The sequence below is a fragment of the Xylocopa sonorina genome, chromosome 7, assembly GCF_050948175.1.
Source record: "Xylocopa sonorina isolate GNS202 chromosome 7, iyXylSono1_principal, whole genome shotgun sequence".
NCBI lineage: Eukaryota > Metazoa > Arthropoda > Insecta > Hymenoptera > Apidae > Xylocopa > Xylocopa sonorina.
Window position 1 is genome coordinate 3,514,369 of NC_135199.1, and position 23,084 is coordinate 3,537,452.

Below are 23,084 nucleotides of genomic sequence, written 5' to 3' on the forward strand. Positions count from 1 at the left end.
ATCGTTTCCGAGAAAAACTTTGTTAACAAGTGGTTTCACGAAATCGCTCGGATGACAAACGATACACAGCCAGGAGAATTATTATCAAAGATGGTTCCGAGAAACGATCTGACTGCGGAGGTTCATAGTCTATCTTTGAGGAGCGAAACTTCAACTCACTGCTGTGCTTGCTCTTGTGTCTCATAGCTGACGAGGACGGTTTGTGTGTTAGGATCGCGTGATGGCAACTTCTCTACGGACTGGATTTGACCGCAGTTCGAGAACAGAGCTTCGATGTCCTCTAATCTGGCCTGAGCTGGGAAGTTGCTTACGATCACCTTGGATCCGGCACCACTGTAACAAAAATCGTCAAATTCCAAGTTAGCCAACGTCGTGCGAAAGCGTTCGATGGAATTAACCATCGGTTCTTCCTTTTCTCTATCGAACAATTTCTCAGCTGACTGTATAATTTAGGGAGTTACTAACTAGCTATGGTTCGTCCCGTACATCTATTTCCGTATCTGAGAAAATCGAGGTAATAATCGAGCGGTAACAATTTCTAGGCATAAAAATACAGCTCGGATTGCGCGCGGCGTACGACGCGGGATGTGGGTCAAGAATTTCTTCGCATCGGCTCGAGATCGTCAGAGAGGCGCCTCATGGGCAAAAACCGAGTTGACAAGGACGAAATATTACGGTGAGTCACACGCGGACGATGTACGATTACGAACCGTAATTACGATTCGAATATCGTGCGATATAGTTTTTTTTTCTGTTGAGTCATTTTGCAGGGATTTCTACGAATTTCGTATATCCGTGTGATTCATTGAAACTTCGAGACAATTGCGTATTCACCGTTGAAACCTTTTTAGCACTTTGCACGCGATCGCAACGACTTCTTCACCACGAGCGCCCGAGGTTATTACACACGCGTTACCTACTCGAGAGGAATGAATATTTAACAGAAAATCCATCGACAGCTTTCAACACTTTCAGCCAGCAAAGCGCGATATAATTCTCGTCGACCACTTATACCAACACAATACACTTGTTGCTCGTATATTGAAATTGTGTGCGTACGTTAATTTAAACTTTGCGAAAAAATTCTACGCGTTATGACATACCACGAGCAGCGATCTATACAATCGAAATTAATGGAAAGCATCTCTATTTGAATATTAACGGGTGCCTACTGTATTCGCTCTGAATGTTTTCGCCGTAGCATCACCAGAAAAGATCCCACATGTGCGGATGCCCCTGTTGACATTTTCTCTTTCTTTCTTTCTTTCTTTCGTTTAACATCTCGCCGTTGAATTTATCCTCTCCCCCTGTAGGGGACAACTCGACATGAAAGGCATCGCGAATCAAAAACAAACTCCCAGCGTACCCGCCCCCGTCCCATCTAAATGCCAAATACGCGCGTTTCGATCCGTCGTCTCTCTGTTTAACCGTTATTCCTCGCAAAAGTGCAACCACCGGCATAAAATATACGCGGTAATCGCTTGATACACGCGCCGCTTCACCCTCGGTGTATATACATACGTACGTATGTACACCCTATTTGTAATAGGTGTTTAATCGAGTTTCGAAAATCGCGAAATCGAACGAGCCACGGCCCTGCGCGACGCAACATGAATGAACCAAATGGCAAGTAAGAAGAGGACGGCGGCACGTAAAGAAGAAAAAGGAGGGTGGAACGGCTGAGACTCTCACTTTCGTACGTATCGATTTTTCAGCACACCGACCCACTCAGCGTCGGGGGTTTCGACTAACCTTGAAGAAAACGTACCGACCGACCTAGCTTGTGCTCGGCCAATTATTACGGCCCGATGAAGCCGCGGATAATCACAGTCGGGGGCGTAAATTTTAAAACAACAATCGCAACCAAGTTTCACAACTCATTAAACATCCGTACACCCCGTTACGCCGCGCTCCGACAAAAAGAGAGGTCGTCGCGACGTCACTTATTTCTTTCCATTTTTCCGCCGCTGTTAATTAATGCGCTTATCCGTTAATTGCATCCGCGTACAATTTTTTCAACGCGATCGGCTACGTAAATGTATAATCGTGTGTTCTTTACTGGTCGCATAATGTCGCGGGATTCATACTGCTTACGCTTGACTGTGACTTGTTAATAATCAAGAGCGTTTATTACGGATCCGCTCGAATGGCGATGCCGATTGTACGGTACAGGTAGAGTGATCGTGGCGCACGGTGAAGGACGAAATAAATTGAGAATCGGTGTAAAATCTTCCACGGTGAACGGTAGTGGTGCAACGTGGTCGAACAAAAGGTGAGAAGGGCGACGCGCGTGACGAAACTAATTCCAACCCCCGAAAAAACCTTAACCAAACAATTACCGTGGAGAACAACGCGCTCCTGCCCGTCCGGTAGTGGCTCTCTCACCATTATCGAGGCTCGAGGCTCGTCGAAGTGAACTCTTCGGCGTGCACGTGCTCGCGCCTACAGAGAGAGAGAGAGAGAGAGAGAGAGAGAGAGAGAGAGAGAGAGAGAGAGAGAGAGAGAGAGAGAGAGAGAGAGAGAGAGAGAGAGCACATAACACGTTCGGCCGAGAAAAGTCGATGTTACGTCTCTGTTCGTACATAGCGGAAGGCTGGTGTGCACGCGTGTACATCGGCGGTACAGGTTACGGGGCTCCAGCGAGAACCGTGCAAGGGGGTTGGGTGGTTGGCGGTGGAGAACGGATGGGTGGCAGCGGCGAGGGTGAGAGCGGAGGCAGGCCTTTGTTTCGTGTGCTTTTGGGGATTTTCGGCGGCACCCGGCGTGGTGTGAGGTGTATGCAGGAGTGCGCAAGGGAAACGTTGATATCGCCGGTTTCGTCTGGCCCGCGGTTCGTCTCCTCCACCGGCACGAATCCGCACCCCCCTCGAGCCCCTTGCCTCTTCGACGAGCAACCAACCTAGAGTAGTAGCCCACCGGCGCGCAACCACCACCACCGCCACCGCCACCACCCTCAACCCTCAACCCTTTTCGAGCCTCTCTTTCCCTCGCCGCCCATCCTGACCACCGGCCTGCCCTGTCTCTCCTGCTCTCCCGCCCTCCGTCCTGCACACCCGCCGACGCATCGCCCTCGTCGGATCTTGCACGCACGTGTAACTCGCGATTTCGTCCGTTCACCTTTAACGAAAGGCGGTATTTTCGTACGGCCGCCACCAGTGCGACGGAGGAAGGGAGCGAGAGACACGCTGGAAGAGCGGAACGACAGTAGGAGACAACGATAGAGATAGATAAAAAGAGAGAGAGAGAGAAGGAAGAGGAAGAGAGGATAGAGAGAAATAGAGGTGGAGAGAGAGAGAGAGACAGAGAAAGGGAGAAAGGAAGGGCCTTTTCTAAGCCCGAGGCACATACCGGCAGGGATGGACGCGCGACGACCGCAGACCACGGGTCACCCCCGTGGAAGAGCTTTTGATCTCGCCTAAGACACCTTTTTTCGGACTCCCTTTTTCTTCTCTGGCTTGCTCCTCCTTTTTTTCTCGTTTAACAAGCCAATGGACTCGGACGGTCGCTTCTAGAGGAAGCGATGGTCGAAAACGTCGAGGCGAGGGGAGAGGGTGGGGATCTCGAGGAAGCAGCGGGGAGGGTGTAGTTGACGAAAAGTTCGAGGGTCGTAATGCGGTGCAGTTAATTGTGAAGGGAATTGGGACTCGTTACGCGCCGCTAGTCGCGCAAAAATGGAACACGTCTACGTGGGGGTAATTAGCGTGCTACGCGGCGCGTGTGCCGACTTTTTCGGGAGATAGCCCGAGAATTACCCTGCATGATCACCCCCTCCCCTACCGAGTTTTGTAGTTCCATTAATTGTATTTATGGGCTCTACCGGACCGTAGACTCGTGACTCGCCAAATATCTACACGTTTCTCGGTTGTAATTGTGCTTCATCACTGCTATCGCTTGTAATCTCTTCAAAATGCAAATCTCCTACGTATTTTGCCAAATCATTTATCGTTACTTTTTTCAACTTACAATCACCGTACGATAACACGTTCAGTCATTTTGTACGCGCCGGAACGTACTCGATACATCGACTCGATTAAACGAATACAATGTGTCAATCCGAATAATCGCTTTTCTTGTAGCAACGAAAAGCGGGATAGGATGATTGACAAAATTTTTTCTAGCGAACACATAAATTGTATCAGTCTATGTGGAACAGTACTGACACAGAGTGCAGTTCGCAATTACGCGACGCGGACGTTCGCGTATACCATTAATCGAACATAAAAGGGTGGAGGGGGTGGGAAAAAAATGTTCCACGAGAAGTGGCGCTCGCTCGACTGTGCACAGCCCTGGCCGTAGAAGCGTCGACGTCGTTGACTGAGCCGGCGGGGCGCACGGCGCCAAAATCGATTTTGAAAAGGGAAAGTGGCATGTACGTGCCAGCAGCGTGGCTTTACACATACAGTATGCGCACGATTCGCGACAAAAACGTGTAGGAGGTAAAACTGCAGCCGCGCCGAATAAAGGTTGCAGGCGCACACCACATACGCTGCAGACAGAGACGCGCGGAACCGCACGGACGCGCACACGTGAACGAGCCTGGTATGGAGCGTGTATGCAACGCGACTCACGTACACGTATATACATAGGCGGACGGGCGCAACATTCACGTACGTATATACGAGGTCTGGTTGATGCCTCTTTTTTTCTGGCCACGAGTACCTCTTTCCCATTCATGTGTGAGCGTTATAGAAGGGAACCTCGCGTCTCGATTCGGTGTTACGTGCGTGTACCTGTGCACGGTTGCGTGGCACGTGTACTGGCTTCCCTGTTACGCGTGCGTGTGCATACCACGCACGTGTATACGATGCGCTCGGCTCCGTGAATGGCGCCAGATGATGACAATTTCGGCGATTTTTCGCGGTGTTTAAGCCGGAAGCAACGCGTCCGCCTCGCCCAGCTTCGATGCTCGGCTCGCTCTTTTTACCCCTCTCGTTTTTCTACGACACATTCGATTTAATAAATCGCACGTAATTCAGGACAATCGGTTGTTCGATTTTCGCTTACGTTACTACATTCGTTCGAACGAATTTCGATTATCATTTTTGGCTACTTCAATCGTTTCGTTGATTGGAATTTTGTACGACCCGAACGAGTAACGAACGATTAGTACCGAGATATTAAAAGGTTCGAATGCTAAATTTAAAGAGTTAAGGTTTACGTGTAACGAGGTGATACTTTGAAAGATTAGCGCAAGGTCGATTTAACTTTAAAGGATTAACGCTCTACCGTGCGTTCTTTTCGAGCTAACTGTGTATAGATCGGGGCCCGTTAGATATCAGCACCAATATCGAAGATAAGACAAATATTTGACGTTAAAGGAAGAATGATTTGCGATCCTCCTGAAAGTTTCCCAACGTTCGAGCGCCGAGGGAACAAAGTAGATAGATAACACGCCGTATTGAAAAGCGAGCGATGCATTTCGTTGTCCGTGATGAAGATAAGATGATTGCGGAAGCTTGTTAATATTGACACACCGCGGGTGTGAACGTTGCCTATCGTTTATGCGCCGTGTTCCTCGCTTTGCGATCCAACCTGAACGCTGGCTAGTTTCTATCAACCTTTTCGAAGCGGAGAAAATAACATCGTACATATCGCTAGGAAAATATTGCGTTTACGATACGTAGACGTATCTACTTTGACAAACAGGGAGTACGATGCTTAATAAATCTTGAATAAAATGAATAACACACGGAACACTTTACCGTAGAGAGAGTTAAATCGTGCACGTATCATTAAAATAATTGTTTTATCAGTGACAGCGGTTCGTGACTAAAGTGCACGTTGGATTTTTTTTTTTTTTTTTTAACAAAAAGAGAATTTGCCATTTTTCTCCCGTATAATGTGACAGTGGAATCTGTTACGTATCTGGTCGTACATACGGACATTTACTCGAGACGAATTAGATATTAATACGATGTGATAGCAATGCCTCCGGCAACGTCGTTTCTATCGTCACGATCTGCAATAACGTTAGCTGGAACGAACCCGAGCATCGGTTGCATGGGACATTCATGCGAATGAAACACGCAACCAGCGCAGCGAGTCGATAAAAATTTGCTTCTACGTAGTCACGTGTCGCGGGAAAATATTTCAGATAGCAATTTTTAATTTCTCAATTACGCAACAGAACATACGCGGCCGTGTGCCGCAATTATTGCAGAGGGCAATGTACCAACCTTTTATGTTCTGTTATCGATAAACATAATAGAATGATTCATACGCTCGTACATTTACATTTGCAACATTGCTAATCACAATTACCTGCTTCAGACCTGTATCGATGGTTCCGGCGTTAGCACGTTCGTCTTTATCAAACTTGAACATATCTTATTATCGCCACGAGCAACGATAAGTTTTATTGTCGCAAATGTCGTGTAAGATCGATCGATTTTCAGAGTCCGAGCAACGAACAGATTCTATTACCTTTCTAAATAAACTCGTACCCTCGCGAAAACTTGCTTCCATCCGCAACAAGTTCACCTCTTCCTCGGTCAAAAGAATTACATGTACGCGTTGGCGAACGTTAATTAAAGGCAACTACGATTCCCGATATCGCGTCTCTGACGAAAGTAAGTACATAGCGCGAGGAGTCACAGCGTGATGCGGCCAGTGACGTCCTCGGTGCGTGGCGGACCGGGTTGGAAATTGCAGGCTGCGACGACGCCGGCGTCGCGTGCAATTGTGCGACCCGACTAACCGAGAAAGCCGGTGCCGCAACGTTCTGGCGCCTCTGGTCGCCGCGTGGGGTGGCTACCGTCATTCTCGCCGTCATCGGGATCGCCGGCTTCTGGCCGTGTCAACAAGTAGGTGAAAAAAAGCCAGCCGGAGAACGTACGGGCCGCGATAACGCGTTCCTTAACGATGGAAAAGCTGTTCGATAAAAACCAGTCGCGTCGACTTATCGGTGCAACCGCGCGGCGATGTCGTCGTATGTACTCTTCTGGGTTTCTGCGCGTTACACGCGGCCTTATCTGCTCCTCCGTGGGTTTTCTGTCGTTCCACGTGAACCGCGACACGCGTTCATTGGGGATAAATCGCGGGGAAAGGTGGTACCCGCGAGAGGCCGCGTCGTGAGAATCGGAACAGCTGTAACAGGACGCGGCGCTCGACGTTCGCGACGACTCGCGATGACGTATTGTTTGCGAACAATTATTGTCGTTAATGTAATTCAACGGAGAGGAGAGAACGCAGCGATGTCACCGATCGCGCGCGATGTAAATCGAAATTCAGCGTGGTCGTCGGTGGGCGTATTGGAAATTATGAGTCACGGTCCTCGAGCCAGGAACTTCACGCTCCGCCGGGAGCATAGTAGCTTTCATCGGGAACGACGTCGCGTAGAACGAAGTTACACTCCTCTGCCGGTCTAGCTACACCCTGCGCTATGATTTACGACGTGCAGTAGAGTTGCCTCTTTAAATTCCGCCTTTTAATCTACGTAATACCGTAACGAGAAGTGTAATGTAAATTATCATTTACAAATGAACGGTATAGTGTGGCCGTTCCACGTAATTTATTTCCAAAACTTTTGCAAAGTGCAAGTTGAATCAGATTGGAGCGTGTACGTGTATCGATAATATTACCAATTCTGTATGATTCGTGATTATGTCTGATCAAGTTCTCCTTGCGTACAATTCGCCAACTGCGAAGTTAAACGTAAAATTCACCTTCCAATCTTGCGGAGTAAAAATTCGACCCAATTTCGACGATTATTTTCGTGACTCGCGTTTAATCGCGAGAAAGTGTTATAATATTCTTGATGCTCCGTTTCGAGATTTCCAAGAAAATCTTGCAAATTCCTTTCTATGTTTCATCGCTAAAGAACGTGTCCCGATCGACGAGACATAGGAATGCGTCCGTTCGATTCAAAGGGTTTCCCAAGTTTGATTTTAAATTGTGTAACGTTAATTTCAGATGAATTTGCGAGGTATGCCCACACTGCTCGTCGAGATAAATTAGATACCGCGCGACAAAGCTTCAAAGTCAAACCACGAGAAGAGAATAAAATTTCTCACGGAAACCCTTTTTGCGTTATCAGTTTTGTTAGCCAACAACGTAGATCCATCGGTGCGGAGCACGTGGAATAACCTAAAGGCATCCCAGACGCATGTGCGCGTATCTGGTAGAGAATCTAGTACAGAGAACTCTAAAAGCGCATTTGAGAAATATTGTAATTAGATATTATTAGACATTGGCTGGCGGCTGCGCGGTAGAAGCGAAAGAATTTCACGGATCGGGGAAATTTGCCGCGCGTACCGGGGGAGAGCTCCGTGGGTGTTGCACAACTGACACAGAAATTGGCGGAGATGCGAGGGAGAACGAGCGCGCGGACCGATTGAAACGGGCTAGGAATTTAAACAAAAACGAATCGACCGTTCGAGTATTATGCGGCAGAATTTCAATTGACTTTGTCCCGGTTAATGCCGGAATCCCCCATTCCGGCGCGCGGTGTCTCTATTATGACGACTGGCCTCGATATACAAGCTGCTAAACGGTCATTTTATTTTTAACTTTACATTCAAGTTCCGCGAGAGTGTCGATCGGGACAAAAGCAGCCGTTTATTTAAACGCAATAATATCGAGTTGTCACGAAGGTTGGACTCGAGAGCTGGTGCATACTGTTGGTTAATACCTTACCGGTCCAGCGGTAACTCCGTTGCATTAGACAGCGTTTTGAACAGCTGTCCAACTCGGCGGACGTGGCGCCAAGTACCATCATCCCGCATCCACCATTTTCAGTAATTCTCCTTTCGTTTCCACATCGTTGTTACACTTAACGCCTCGTTATTCCTGCCATTTTTCCCTCGAATAAAAAACGCGCCGATCCGATCTCGCTCGGACATTTTTGTTTCCGAAACGTTGTTACGATAAAAGCGGAGGGGAATCGTTAACCCGATCTCGTTTCCATCGAGAGTGGCGTTCCCTCGAGAGACGCGAGCGATTTCACGGTTCCAGGAGAAATTGGCGCGCGTGCGCGTGCCCGCACGCTCCGAATGAAATTCTGCTGGAAAAACGGAAAAATAAGAGGGAAAAAAGTGAGTATCACGGCTACGCGGACACGATCTCGAAATTAACGGGTGTATTTACGACTGCCGGATTGTCGAGCGACGGACACGCTCTAAAAACATCATTACCGATTCATAGTCACGGTTCATCCATCAAGAGGAAGAAAAAGGGGAAGGAAATGGGAAATAAATGGAGGCGAGAGCCAGAGGTGGCCGGACAAGATCCATTCCCTGAAAAATACTGTTGGCACGGGCAAAAAAAAAGGGGGAAAAGAGAAAAGAAAAAAAGAAAAAAGTAGTGGAATAGCCTCGCGTCGCGTCGTTATTTACCGGCTGTCCATGGAAGATGGAGTATCGATAAATTGTCGTCGCACGGGGAGCATCAATTACAATCGTATGTACGATTACGCTCGCTACACCTTTCGCCGAGTAGGAGAGCGCCGTGTGGCACACGTGGCGCTTTTAACGGCGTCGAGAACCGCGCGCGCGCTCGGGAACGCGACAACGATTTCCGGCCGGTTCGTGGAAGAAGAAGACGATAAAAAAGGACAAAGAACCGCGCGCCGCGGGAAGGGGCTCAGGAGTCGTAAGAAGAGGAAGAAGAGGAGAAGGGAAAGATGGAGAAGGGACGAAAAAAGAGGAGAGGAAAGGTGGCGGTGAGTCAACGCGCGGGAACGGTGACGAATCATCGTCAATTTCACCGCGGAGCTATGCAGACCGGCGACCAGTGACGTAATCACGTACCACGGAGGCACCATTGGCCCTTTTATCGTTGCGTTCGCTAGCAGAACGATCCGCTTTTCTGCAATGCAAAGGAAGGGAAGGAATAACGATCCCCGGGGGGATTTCTCATATACGCAACGAGTCACTGCCACTTCCAGGTAGCCAGTGATAATTTCCTCTTTGCATATCCGCCGACGTTCTACGCGCGTATGTCAATGTCTTCGTTTCTTGGAAGAAACACGGCTTCCCGCTGCTGTTCTCTTTCGCTGTCGTGTTCACGATCGCGGCCATCGATTCATGGGTGGCCGAAATTATCGTTCGCCTGGGTATGGTTTCGTGTATCTGTCTGTTAAATGCCAAGTGATACTACGACCGTACAGTCGAAAGTAAAACGTTGCAACGGATATATTTGCTCCGTTATAAAATCCTATCCGAGTGTTTTTATCTTTGTACTAATAAACGTTTAGAATATTCGTAGAATAAACGTTTCGAATAAACGTCAAATATTCGCGACACGCCATTCGTAAATCGCTGTCAGAAATCTAAATTATTAATTTTATTAACGCCGACGTTTTCATGAGATCTCTCATTCACCTAAGTATTCCAGGAGCAATGAGCCGAAACGCACTCGTAGGCACGGTAAAACGAGAATTCCATTTTTATTGGAAACCAGACGATAACAGTTTATGAATATTCTATTGCATAATCAATTTGCAGAATGACCAGAGTAATTTTCCTTACGCTGTACGGAAATTGATTGTACACGCTTAATTTCAATACCGAAACGTGGAAATGTGAAAAGTCACGCCACACCTCGCGGAGCACTCTAATTATAAAAATATCCTATTCGCGAATCGCGTCAGGAATTATTCGCGTAAAGCGGTGGGAAGTACCGAATTTTCTTTTTTTTTTTTTTAACGGCAGCATCCCCGTTCTATCCGAAACGCGACAGGAAATTACGAACGCTCATCGTCCGCGGTCAGAAAGGCGATGGTAGTAAAATTCGAGCTGGTCGAATTCATTCAGCCGCCGCTTCAATAATTCTGAACGAAACGAGCCGAAGCAGGCGGGCGGACGGACGGGCAAGAGAGACGCTAATACGGACATTGAAAGGCCGACAGTCGAAAAAGGGTGGAGTAGGAGGAGGCTGGAGGTTGGAGGAGAGGACACGCACACCGTCGTCGCGGCGGTCTCTTTTCCTCTCTCGGTCCAGCGGTAAGTCGAGAGAGAAGTTTATTCTAGGACGACGAAATTCACAATAACGATCCGAGAGAGGAGAGCCGCGGCCGCAGACGGGCTCGAGATATTTCTGCGCGACGAATTAGCAAGTTGGTCTGCAACTTACATGTACCAGCCGTCGGTGAACGCCAACCGACGAGGAGGAGAGTGTTCGATGTGAGCGTGAAAATGCGAAACAAACGGGCGAATATGAGGCGTGCCGCGGCTCGTGAACGCAAACGAACGATGGACAGCAAAGACGTAAATGGCGACGGACGAGCTCGTTGAAAAAAGGAGAAGAAAACCGCGTTTTTAAATGAAAATCATCGCGCGCGAAAAGATAGCCGTATCTCCGACATTTCGTTTGAAGAAATGTTGTATGCTATATACATGGGTTCGTTTCAAGGAACTGTACGGTTCTTAGTTTTCAAAAAATCAATAATACGATGTATACGATGACAATTCCAAATCTCGATCGGTGCGAAAACGATCAGAAAGATTTATGGCCGATTTAAAGAAAATAGGAACACTATATATCGACTATAGGGAAACTTCCTCGGAAATGTAAAGCATTTGCCAGGATCGCGGAATGACGCAGGCCAGACACGATTGCACCGATTTCTCTCGAGATTATGCTGAATCACTTGAAAGCGAGAGCGACGAACGAACGCGAGGAACGATTCCTCGAGTTCCCTCGCAGTTTAGAGCCAGCAGCCATGCTTCATGTGTTTCAACCGTTTCGTATTGGCGGCAGGTTTTTCCTTGTTCCTCGTAATCCTAATGATTACAGTCTTGTCTACATCGAATTACCTTCGAATGTTAAGACAATTAAATTGCTACGATAATTCGAGGGGACCATGAATCACTAGTTACACACTAGAAGAATGCACAAGAGCAATTTATCCTTGATATTGCAAAGGTGTGCTCTGACCGTGTTCCATCGCGATGTCGCAGAGGAGACCTATTAAGGCTAGATCTCGCAACCCGCAACCTTTGCAAACGCTCCTTTCATCCAGCAACAAGTGTCCCTTAAAATCAATTGTAAATGATAAAAGTGAGATCAAGTGGCGACGAGTCCGCTCGTATGGTTACTTTGGATAGTTTTAGTAGCTATGCGATACAAAGTGGAGCATGGATCCTCCGTTGATTTGGTCTGAAGAGTGCCAACTTAAAACTGGCGCTTCTTACCATTTTGTATCCACTATTTTTCGTAACGCGATAAGATTTATTAGAAGAGAAAAAAATTATTTTTACCGATTTATCGGGAAATAAAAATACGATTTTCACAAGGAAAAGATATCTTGCAAGTGAGATCCAAACTTTTTAACGTACGCAGAGAGAAAATTGCAAAATCAAATATATTTTAACTTGTATTAAGAGTTAGGCATGATTATAACGCATGAAACGCTGGAAATGGAAAAATATCCTCTAAAATACAGGAAAGGAACAAGTTTTTTTTTTAACGCAAAAGCGATTTCACGTATTCGTGGTTTCGTTTCGAAGGCGCTGGGGCAAATTCGATTTAATCCGTACGAAAGCTGGAGCAACATATTTCGTAGAGATCGAAGTGGCCAGTTATCCGGCCGAGCGATTACGAAACTTGGAAAACTGACCTAAATCCTAGGTAAGAGCGCCGATATCCTTCGAGGCGTTTAGAACGAGCTGAAGATAGCGGAGAATGGTCAGTGGCGTCGCCGGAACATCGATTCGCAATTTCATTTCGCACCCGTCTAGGCCGTTAACATTGGCGCTGCTAAGACCGGCGACGTGATTTCCGGTTGGTTCGCGATTAAAGCGCCTTTGAAATTTAAATTATGAAACGCGAGAAAGTCGCGCGACCCAGAGAGCAACGGACTGCGCGAGACCAATTTTCCAGCAATTCCAAGGGTATTCCTCGCCATCGGCACGTAACGATTTTATACGATAACGAATGAAAAAATTGGGCATCTTGCGCGATATCGATGGTAACGAAAGAAAGATTACGGTCTACCGTTCGGTGGGACTGTATTAGAAGTATGCGGATTCGAACGAAACCGCGAACGCGCGTTAAATTTCAACGAGCACGGTAGAACGCGCAATGGTACGGGTATGCGTATGTAGCCGCGGCGTGTACAAAGAGTAATGAAAACGGATGTAAACAAGTTGAACACTTACACGAGCAACGGTGCTATGGATTCACAGATATAGCGATGTTCGTCGTTGACTTATTGGTAGTCAGCCAATAGCATTGTCCCCGTTCGTTAGCGACGCAACAACGGCACCCGTTGGCACCAGCATACCGAAAAAACAACCGCACTCGATTTCCCTCTCTCTCTCTCTCTCACTCTCTCTCTCTCTTTCCTGTATTTCAGACGTTCCTTTCTTCGACAGTTAACCTTACTTCGTTCACCTTCGATAACCAGCGGGAGATACACAACGGCTAGTGTACATAACACGATTTCACATAAAAACACACAACACGCATCCGTGGGGAAGGTTAAATCCAACGAAAGCACGTTGGCGAACGTTCGAGCGAGTCCAGAGAACAGGCTAATCACCAACTGCGTGTGGCAATCAAGAGCCACTGTGTGCGTGAACAACAGCGAGAGTATGAGTAGACCGCCTCGAGAAATTGTTCTCGCGGCTCGTCTTGTATCGACGGAATTGAACGCAAGTTTCGCCGGATGATGGAGAACACGCCGGTCACGCGAACGGCAACTTTGTCCGGAGCCCCGGAGGAATTTCGTCGGAACCGCGTGGCTTTTGGTATCGCGTTGCCACCACGGGAACTCCGATGCTGTTCAGAAATGATACGCGAGGATATATGTACAAGTAATCACCAGGATCGATCGGCGACATCCAAAGATCGAAAAGAAACCACTTGCACACTTTTCCTTTTCGCCGAGTTACCGAACACACCGATTAATAAACGACGACGTGGTACAGGCTGACTTTATATGACGTAGAAACAAAAAAAAAAAGAATACTTTGCGTTTCACTTGCGTTCTACCAGCTACACACAGACACGCGCACATGTGGAAGTGGAACGCACAGAAATTTTCTATCGCTGCTCCTCGACACGGCCGACCACGTAATCCGCGATACGTAGTTGATAAAATAGATAAATACGAACAACGAATAAAGTTTATGCGGTTCACCCTGTATTATATATATATATGTATGTATGTATATATGTATATGTATATACGATGTGATTTTAGCGATACCACGTGTCCGTGATACGACGAAGGTACTACTAAGCTCTGGAGTCACTTTCGCGACAAGTCCCGCGAAATTTCGACACGTTGTCGCGCGTTGAACGGAACGGGTATCGACGCTTAATTACGTCCACTAATCGGCAGAACGGTAGAAAGGCGAGAATCACGAACGTTTACGATACGTGACAGATCGGGCGAAAAAAATAATTCTTCCACGACACACTGGCTCACGTCTCCCCGCGAACTGCGAACGCGAGAAGAGCCGGTCGACTCGAGCGCCACGGTCAATCAGCGGGGAAATCGAACTTGCACGAAGATATCCGGAGAACCACGAACCGCGTTAAGGCGAGAGATTACAATGCACGCGAATTCGTAGAGCGCGGAGAGTCTGCGGAATTCGTTTCCTTCTTTGCAATTGTTATCTCCACGCGATCGTGATACATGTACATTTTTCATTTCCTCGATAAATCACCGTAATCTCGACGACAGACTAAACGAACAACGAAAATTTCATTTATTACCAAAAATACAAGACGTTGCCTCAAGTTCAATGTCAATAATTAACTTTCATCGAACCGATCGAACGAAACGCACAGCGGGCATTTCGACAGACGATACGTGGCCTTTGGATATTAAAAACTCTTCCCCTTTCCATCATTCCCAGAGAATCTTGATGTACATCGGATGGTTTTACGGGGAACGAAATTTGAGCACATAATGATGGTGTTTTTTAGGCGGACCGGTTTCAAACCGCCACGAAGAGGAAGCCGAACGAAAGAGTACCGTAAAGAGGTGCTGTATCGATAGTGGCGTTGTTATCGAAACGTCAAGAGGTCTAGCGTAATCGTTAATTTGAAAGTAAAATCGGGAGTGGGATCGGTCGAAGCGAACCAGTCGCTGGAAGCGTGCCACTGGGAACAAAACGCGCACGATCGAACCGTACGAGAGGAAAGAAATATAATTCTGCTATTCTACGCCAGTCTGCATTCGATAATACAAAATTATCACCTGTAGTCGAAGATTAATAACAAATTTATGTTGTCGATGACTCCGCGAATCGACTAGTTCAAACCAATTTAAATCGCCATATACGTCAGTATTATCTTCTTTCGTATAATATTCGTGCAACGGAGCATGTATCACGATTAGGGTACCAAAAGTGATACACGTATGTATCTCGTCTTGCCATGTTTCACGTGACAATTATGCTTAAAGAGGCAAAAATATCTCGCAGGGAGAAGAACGGTGGCGAGCGAATGAGTAACGAGTATTCCGTTTTATTCTGTCGTATGTACATATTCGATGAATCCACCGAAAAACCGACATCTGAATACACCCTCCATCCACGTACGAATATATACATACATATATATATATATATTTTTTTTTTTGCTTCCTTTCTTTGATCTCGCAAGTTGGCGGACCATTCAGCACGAATTTTTTCTAATTAATCAATATCCCGGACCAGTGCCGACTCGACCATGCGTACGGCTCCCTGGCGAAGAAAGGGGAACAGTGTGGACAGAAAAACACGCGTTGCTCCAGCAATTTTGTTTGCACGTGAAAACGAACGGCTGACAAGCTCGCGACATCCACCAGCATCCACGAATATCCGGGGACAATGTTCTCCTACAATTATTTCCCTCCGTTGTATTAAGTGCTCGTTTACCAAGCTGCACACGTGTACCCGACGTATCACGTCACTGAAAAGTTAATCGGGATAAAAGTAACGCGGAGCTTTCATTGTACGTATGCGTTGTACGTTCGCGAAGACAGACTGGACGCGGCAATGGCGATTAATTAAATACGACCGTCTCGCGGAGGAAGAATTAACAATTTCAGGGAGGTTTCTTGTTAGAGCGCGTTGTGAAACGCTTTTTGTAGCTGTCAATCGGCGCAAGAACTGTGAATGAAGACGAACGAAAGATAATTTAGCCCGAAAGGCTGGCGCTTCTGGCAACGGCGGTGCGTTCCTTTTTATGGCGGGGCAAAAGCATGCACGCGAGTACCACCGCCGCGTTCCGCGCGTGATATCGCGACATTAAAAATCAGCACTAAGAAGCGAGAGAAAGAGAAAGAGAAAGAGAGAAGGAGAGAGAGAGAGAGAGAGGAGAAAAAAAACTGGCGCACCTTCTGATGCATCGGGGTGGTAACAGCTGTTGAAGCAGCTGCCACGTGGCCAGCAGACACCTATGATTGTTGGATCGTTTCGAAACTTTTTCTCCTCCTGTTTACAATCGATACGGCGCTTTCCATGCATTATCGGCGATTTTACTCGGTAAAATGGAAGCGAGACCCGTAGCCTGCCTTGTCCGCGTAAATTGTTAAACTTTATCAGCAGTGCATGGCATTTAATTGGATTACTTTATTGCTTGTTAGATATTCCCCCGCGGTCCGTTGCGCGATTACACGGTATCGTTAGACGGGGTAAGGTCAATTAATGTTAATATTTTCATGCTCTCTGTGCTTTTTCTTTTACTTTTAAACGACGCGCAAACGCGGTACGAACGAAAAAACTGGGTATCGCCGCTGCGAGCGAAACGGTATCAAGATTAGTCTACGCCAAGCTTATACGGGTGCACGATAATACGATAAAGAACAAACTGTTCGTGAGTATGCCCATCGCGCTTGTCCAGCCGGCAGGTGAGTCGGGGAATCGGTTGGCGAAACAGCGCGATTACTTTTTGCTTTCTTTACCTGTCACAACGAGCCGTGCTCCCCATTGGGCTTTGCAACACGTTCGAGAGGCCAGCTTACGAAAATAACGACACCGCGTCGACATATGACGCGTTCACTTTCCACGCGGGTATCCTGGATAACCAACCCCTCGACGATTTCACGGGGACTCTATGCAGAACCCAGCGAATGTCTCGGGTACACGGGAAGAAGGAAAAGAGTGACTCGCAAGTGTCGTAATTCTGGCGAACCCCTCGGTTCCTTGCTATTCGTGTAGGAGGAAAGACAGAGGGAAAGGGAGAGAAGGAGTCCCGCGAGCAGATTTGAAAAGGCATCATGCGTCGATCCTGTTAAATTTTTAAAGATGAGAAAACAATGCGGGTAAATGCTGTTTCTACAGGGGAGAAGAGAACCGGGGTGCGTTAATCTCTCTCTCTTGTAACCGCCGCCCCTGCTCCTTCGTCCAGACTTTTCTTCTTACTCTCCTTCCTCTTCTCCCGTTTTCCCTCTCTCTCTCTCTCTCTCTCTCGCGTCGTTGCAACAGGGAGGAAAGGCAAAGGGTCTGACGTCGACAATAGGCATCGAGGAAGTCGAACTCGGGGAGAAGAGAAAGAGAGAACGAGAGAGACAGAGAAAGAAGGATGATTCTGGCTATGCAGAAAGAAAAGGGAGAGAGATCGCCGCTGTGGAAAGGCAGCGTCGGTCCTAAGCCCAATTAGCAATTTAAGGCAATAAGCGGGCGCACTCCCTTGGTTACGTTCCTGCGTTTCGGTATACTCGACATTATTTCAGAAGGGAGACGATTCTTCCACCCCTACCCTTTCCACGCCCGTCCACGGTCCACGATTCTCTTCCTTCTCCTTTTCTACCTTTGCATCGCGGTGAATCGCATAAACATCGTGGAGGCATCAAGCGTGGGTAGACAAATGCGAAGTGCATATATTCGGGTGGGGGTGAAACGGGGATCCGTTCGTTCTTTTTAGGAAGTGCTCATGCCACATTCACCGGGACTCCCTTAAATATGGAACTAACCCTCCGCAGTCGAAATTTGTGGCCGTTCCTCGAGAAATTGATGCGGGACCGTCGCGAAAGGAAGAGAGAGGAGTGAGTTATGGGGCGTTTTGGTATGCTGGGGAATTAGCCGCGAATGAATTACCTAAAAAATTCCGAGAAAATTTCACGTGATATTACCCGTACGTAAGATATTCGGTGATGCAGAATTTCCACGATTAATTGATAAGAGATTAAAGTGACGTCGTTCGGAACGCTTTTGCCTCCGTTGCAAAAGTCCGCGTAGCAAGAACAGAAACGCGATATCGTGTCTTATCCAAAAATATCGAACACGTGAAAATTGGCCGGGCGAAAATAACTCGGTCCGGATTTCGTATCCGGAGTAAAAGTTCAATACGTATCGTCTCGTTGAATTTGAATGGCCGGGATATATAAGCGCCGAGAAAAGATGGCTCTACTCTTTTAATAAGTCTCTATTGGCTTTGGCGTTTAATCGCTGTGTATACGAGGAGAACCGTGGGCAGACGAACGCGAAATGCATTCTTAACTTTCCACCACCACCCCCGTGGTCCCTCCGCCTCCGCCACAATGGTAGGTTTGCCGAGCGGATGAGCGAAGGAATGGTACACACAGAGGGTGATAAATAAGAGAGAATGAGAGTTTATGGCGATCCTACCCTACGCAGAGACCTCTTCCTTCCCCGGGCTCTCGCGAATTATGCGTCATGCCGAAGTGAATGCATTCAAATTGACACGATACCGGAAGGAAGACAGAATTACGGCGACGACGGCGACGACGACGACGACGACGACGACGAATCCCTAACGTCATGGAACACAAGACAAATTTACCAAACGTGGCACAATACCATTCTCTTTTCGGCATTTTAACTTCGCTGGATCTACCGTCCGCTTCTGATCTTTGAACAATGACAGAACGCGAAGACTACTCGAGTATTATGAACGACGCACAAAGAAAAGCTCAGAAGAGTCACGTTTTCATGGAGGTGGGAGTGGGGCGGGGGAGAAAATGTCTCTGGTTCGAAAAATACTCACCGGAACCGGTCGTGGATTTTTACGATTTGATTAAGGTTTAATCCTTCCTTTTCCTTGAATGCAACGCGGGAGGGGAAAGTAAGTAGTCGAGGTCGAGCCAGACACCAGTGTCAAACCGGTAGAGCAACCGGGGAAATTTCGGCTTTTTACGAGGCCGCGCGCCGCTGCCAGAACTTTTCGTTTTATTGCCCAGGAATTGAACAGAGGTGGCGGCGATGCGATTTTTGGGGTAACAGCGTTTTATGGTTTCCGTCAAGAAATTTCATCCCGGCTGCAGCCTTATCGGGCATTACTCCGCTACCGCTGGGAGGTCTGCCAACCTGACGCGAAATACATATACGTACATATGTATCTACCCCACATACAAATGTTATGACGGTGTCTCGGGTAACCATCGAGTATCTCGTGCAAGTAATCGTGTATAATGAACGAGGCCGTATCACGTACTACTGCTCGTTTCAACCGTCGAGTTTTTTCTTTCAGAAATTAATCTATCGGAATAGTTTGACCCGGCCGATTAATCTTTTCCACGGGAATCATTTGTATGGAAGAAAATTCGCAGAACAGGAGGACGAAAGCATACATTTTTCAGTGCCTCGATGGAAACTTGGAGAGATATGAAAAAGTAATACACAGTGTCCTGAGCGGTGTTGTATTGGTAGGCGGGGATCTACCGCATCGAACCGTCACCTGAATTACTCATGGTTCGCCGTAGAACGTCTCACATGAAAGCCGTAACACGATTGCTCGTGGGATCGCGCGGCATGTTTCATGATCAATAACAGAAACGTTTACATTCTTTCTCTCCCTTTTCCTCAAACGGTTTTAAGGGAATCGGGTCGCGATAAATCGTAAAAATAAAAACAGGAGAGAAAGGAATTAATAAAATACGATGGTTGCGCGGGAATCGAGATGAATTTCCAGCGGTTTCTCGAGGGAAAATTCTGGCGCGTCTTGGCGACAGCGGTATCGGCAATTTTTATTTCAACGTCAGAGGCTGACGCCCCGATTGGCTGATGAAAGGCGCGGAAGTATCGGTCTGTGCACAAGGATCGATAAAAAGAGTTGCAGCCGAGGCGAGCCCGGGGTAAACGCCCAGGGCCAGTGGGAGTACATTCAGGATCACGAGTGGTCTTCCATCAGATTAATGAATCGCAAAGTGCATTCATGCACGTCATATGCATTTGTTGATAAAAGTCAGCCCGGACCTGGCGCACGCGAATTTAATAATCCCCGCCGCCTAACGAGACAAGCCGTCGTCGACAGAAAGCTTAGCCCGGGAACGAGAGGCCCTCCATGCACCACAAACATTTCTCAGCTACGTCAGAATTAGGCACGGAACGGGCGGCGTAGGAACAGACGGCCGCTTTTATATCGATTCGATTTCCTGGCGAATCGGGCCAACCCAGCGTGAGAAATAGCAGTTGCTTCGCGTTCGCGCGGAAATTTTCAACGTTTCCAGGATAGAGAGATAACCGGGGCGACCGGGGCTGATTTTCGGCTGTGACGCTCTAAAAACGTTCGACGACTCGATCGTCGAGGAACGAGAAAGCTGGCCAACCGATCGAGCCTACAAGGATAACCTTGACCCAGGGAATAAAGGGGGACCCCGCGGAAGGAAGCAAAGTTTCGATGGAGTAAGAAACCCGCGAAACAATCACGAAAGAGTTTCTCCAAAAGTGGTAGGGAGAAAACGCGAAATAAGGATCGATGGTGGCTGCAACCGCGATGCTGAGGGTAAATGGCACGATGCTGCCAGTCGCGAGGGTGAGGTCCGCGAGGAGGGTAACCTTGACCCGGGGATGAACGACCCTCTCCCGTAGCACGTGGCGCCCCTTTCGTCGCTCCTCCGTCCCTATTCTGGACTTTCACGACTTCCATTCCAACCCTCTTACTCGTCCAACGCCGCTCTACCACCCTCTACCTCTCTCCCTTCCTCCTACGTCCTCCCACTACCTCCCGCTACGTCGGAGCCGGCGTCGCGGTGATTCTTCCCCTTACCCACCCCGCCAACCCCGACCACATCTATCCTCTGCATACACGAGCCTCCCTTTTGCCTCTTCTTCACCCTTCGACCGTACCCTCGAAAGCTCCTTTCTCTTTCCCCTCAGAAGTGAAACCATTTCTGCTTTCTCTTTCTACGCACTCTCGCTCTCTGTGCAAACTTATCGCGAGCAGGGTCGCGTTCGCTGGGCATTGCCATCCAGACCTCCTCCTTCTCTCTTCCCATTCTATCCCCATCCCTTTGCGCCTCGATCTTCTCTCTCGCCACCGGAGCAATCCTCATCCTTTTCTCTCTTTCTTTTCCACCCCCCCTCTATTTTTTTATTTCCACCGCCGTCCTTGCGTAGATTTTCCACGAGGCGACGCGGGAGGGAGTGTACAGAAAGGGAAATTTCAAGGCCATAGTACAAGCACGGGAGAACAACACCCTAGCCGGGTTTACGCGGCATCGATACCGCCGATTGTATCGGACGCGCCGCCACTTGTTCCCGCTGGTTTCGCCGGTGAAATCTTACAGCCACGGCTGCGATGGATTGCGCTCGAGGAGGTTCCCTGACAATCGATGGATTTGCACGGCGATTTATCGAATCGAAACGGTCCAACGAGATACTACCAGGAGAACGTCCGAGTGCGCATCGATGCGCATTCGTCAGATCAGAATCCGATGGTTCCACCATTTCTGGTCAACGTAGCTTTGCTTTCGCGCAAAGAAAAGAAACTTTCGTTCAACTATGTTGCACGTACAGTCGTTCCATGCAGATTACATCGCGGAAAGTTTCTTGGCTACGATGTCGCATCTCCAGTACGATCTTTCAGCAACTTTATTATTCCGCCGTTTCATTACGCGCGAACTTTTTCAACTTTCACGGGCGATTGACTACGATTGTTGCGAGCCTTCCGATCCGTTCTACGGACACGGCATCGTCTTTTCAAAGCAATCGCGGGAAAAAGTTTCCGCCAACAGCTTTCGCTCCTGACTGTACTTAAATACTCGAAAAACAAAAAAGAGAAACAGCGAATCGAACCCAGAAGTGCTCAACTGGATGGCTACATTTGATCTCAAAGGGAGACGATAGCGAAGAGGCCACGATTGAAAGAATTTGTTTGCTCTGTCATAATAAAGGAGGACTTCATTTCGAGAACACGCTTGATATTTCCTCTGTACCTCTCCGGTTTTTGGGCTGTCATAGCCGCGCAAATAACGGCTGCAAATCCGCGGCTTTTAACCCGACAAATAACCGCGTGGATGTATAGCAACAATAAATCGAAATAACAAGACGGATTCGGGTCTGTAATCGAGCGACATGATTGGACTCGACGCCGATACTCGACGGGACACCGGGCAAACGTTCGAATGATATTTCGTGTACATGGTGGGGAAATCAAAAGTAAATCTACATCGTAAATTATTTTCATTTTCCATTCACGATGTTCCAGCAGTTGGCTAACATTATCTACCGCTAAAAGTTGATACTCTCATCTTCTCAACTTGTACCATCTAAGAGGGCGGGTCAGCGCGATCAAGGGATGTTCACCTAGCATCGGCCGATAGGTAGACAGTTTCGAATGGTTCGAGCAAAACTGGTCGAAAGGAACTATCGAAATAACGCGACAGCTGGGAAGCGGTGGCTAGCAAGTTTCGAAAAATGCTGCCCAGTTTCAGACACGCCGTGTCCCAGTCGATCGATTAATAAATTCGAGAACCGTTTCTCTTTTCCTATTCCCGGAATAATCCCGTTACAGCTGGCAATCTTACCTCGATCGACCATGACGCCCGGCCGCGGCTGGTTCGGTCGAATAAAAGGTATAAAAGATAGAGTAGACGCGAGGTCATCACTCACCGCTGTACCCCACGAAATTGTTGCTCGGAACCGAGGACTCCTCGATTGCCCTAACATTTCTCTTTCGCCAAGTGATACGACCCATCGACGAATTCAATTCCTCGGATATTATTATTACACGCGCTATTATCGCTGGAAAATTGTTACGTACAGCGTGAAACGCTGTCATTAACGGTCTTGCAATTTGCGAGCCGTTCGAAAGGGACACGTAATCCGTCAATGGGTCGGGCGAACAGAGTCACGCGACGCTTTTATCCGAAAGGATCCAACGGGTAGAGAACTAGCGAACAGAGCTGTGTATGCCTTACCTGGAACAAAGAAAAAAGGGTAGGTCGTTAGAAATGTCGCTTGGACGAT

At 47.8% G+C, this 23,084-nt stretch overlaps 1 protein-coding gene across 1 annotated transcript in view; it reads right to left on the minus strand.

Moving 5' to 3' along the window:
* The window catches only part of Imp (IGF-II mRNA-binding protein), a 68,237-nt gene that overhangs the window by 4,354 nt on the left and 40,799 nt on the right, over positions 1-23,084 (minus strand). Inside the window, exon 3 of the mRNA XM_076898225.1 lies at positions 160-333. Coding sequence (XP_076754340.1) covers positions 160-333 — 174 coding nt within the window. The remainder of the gene's footprint in view (positions 1-159; positions 334-23,084) is intronic.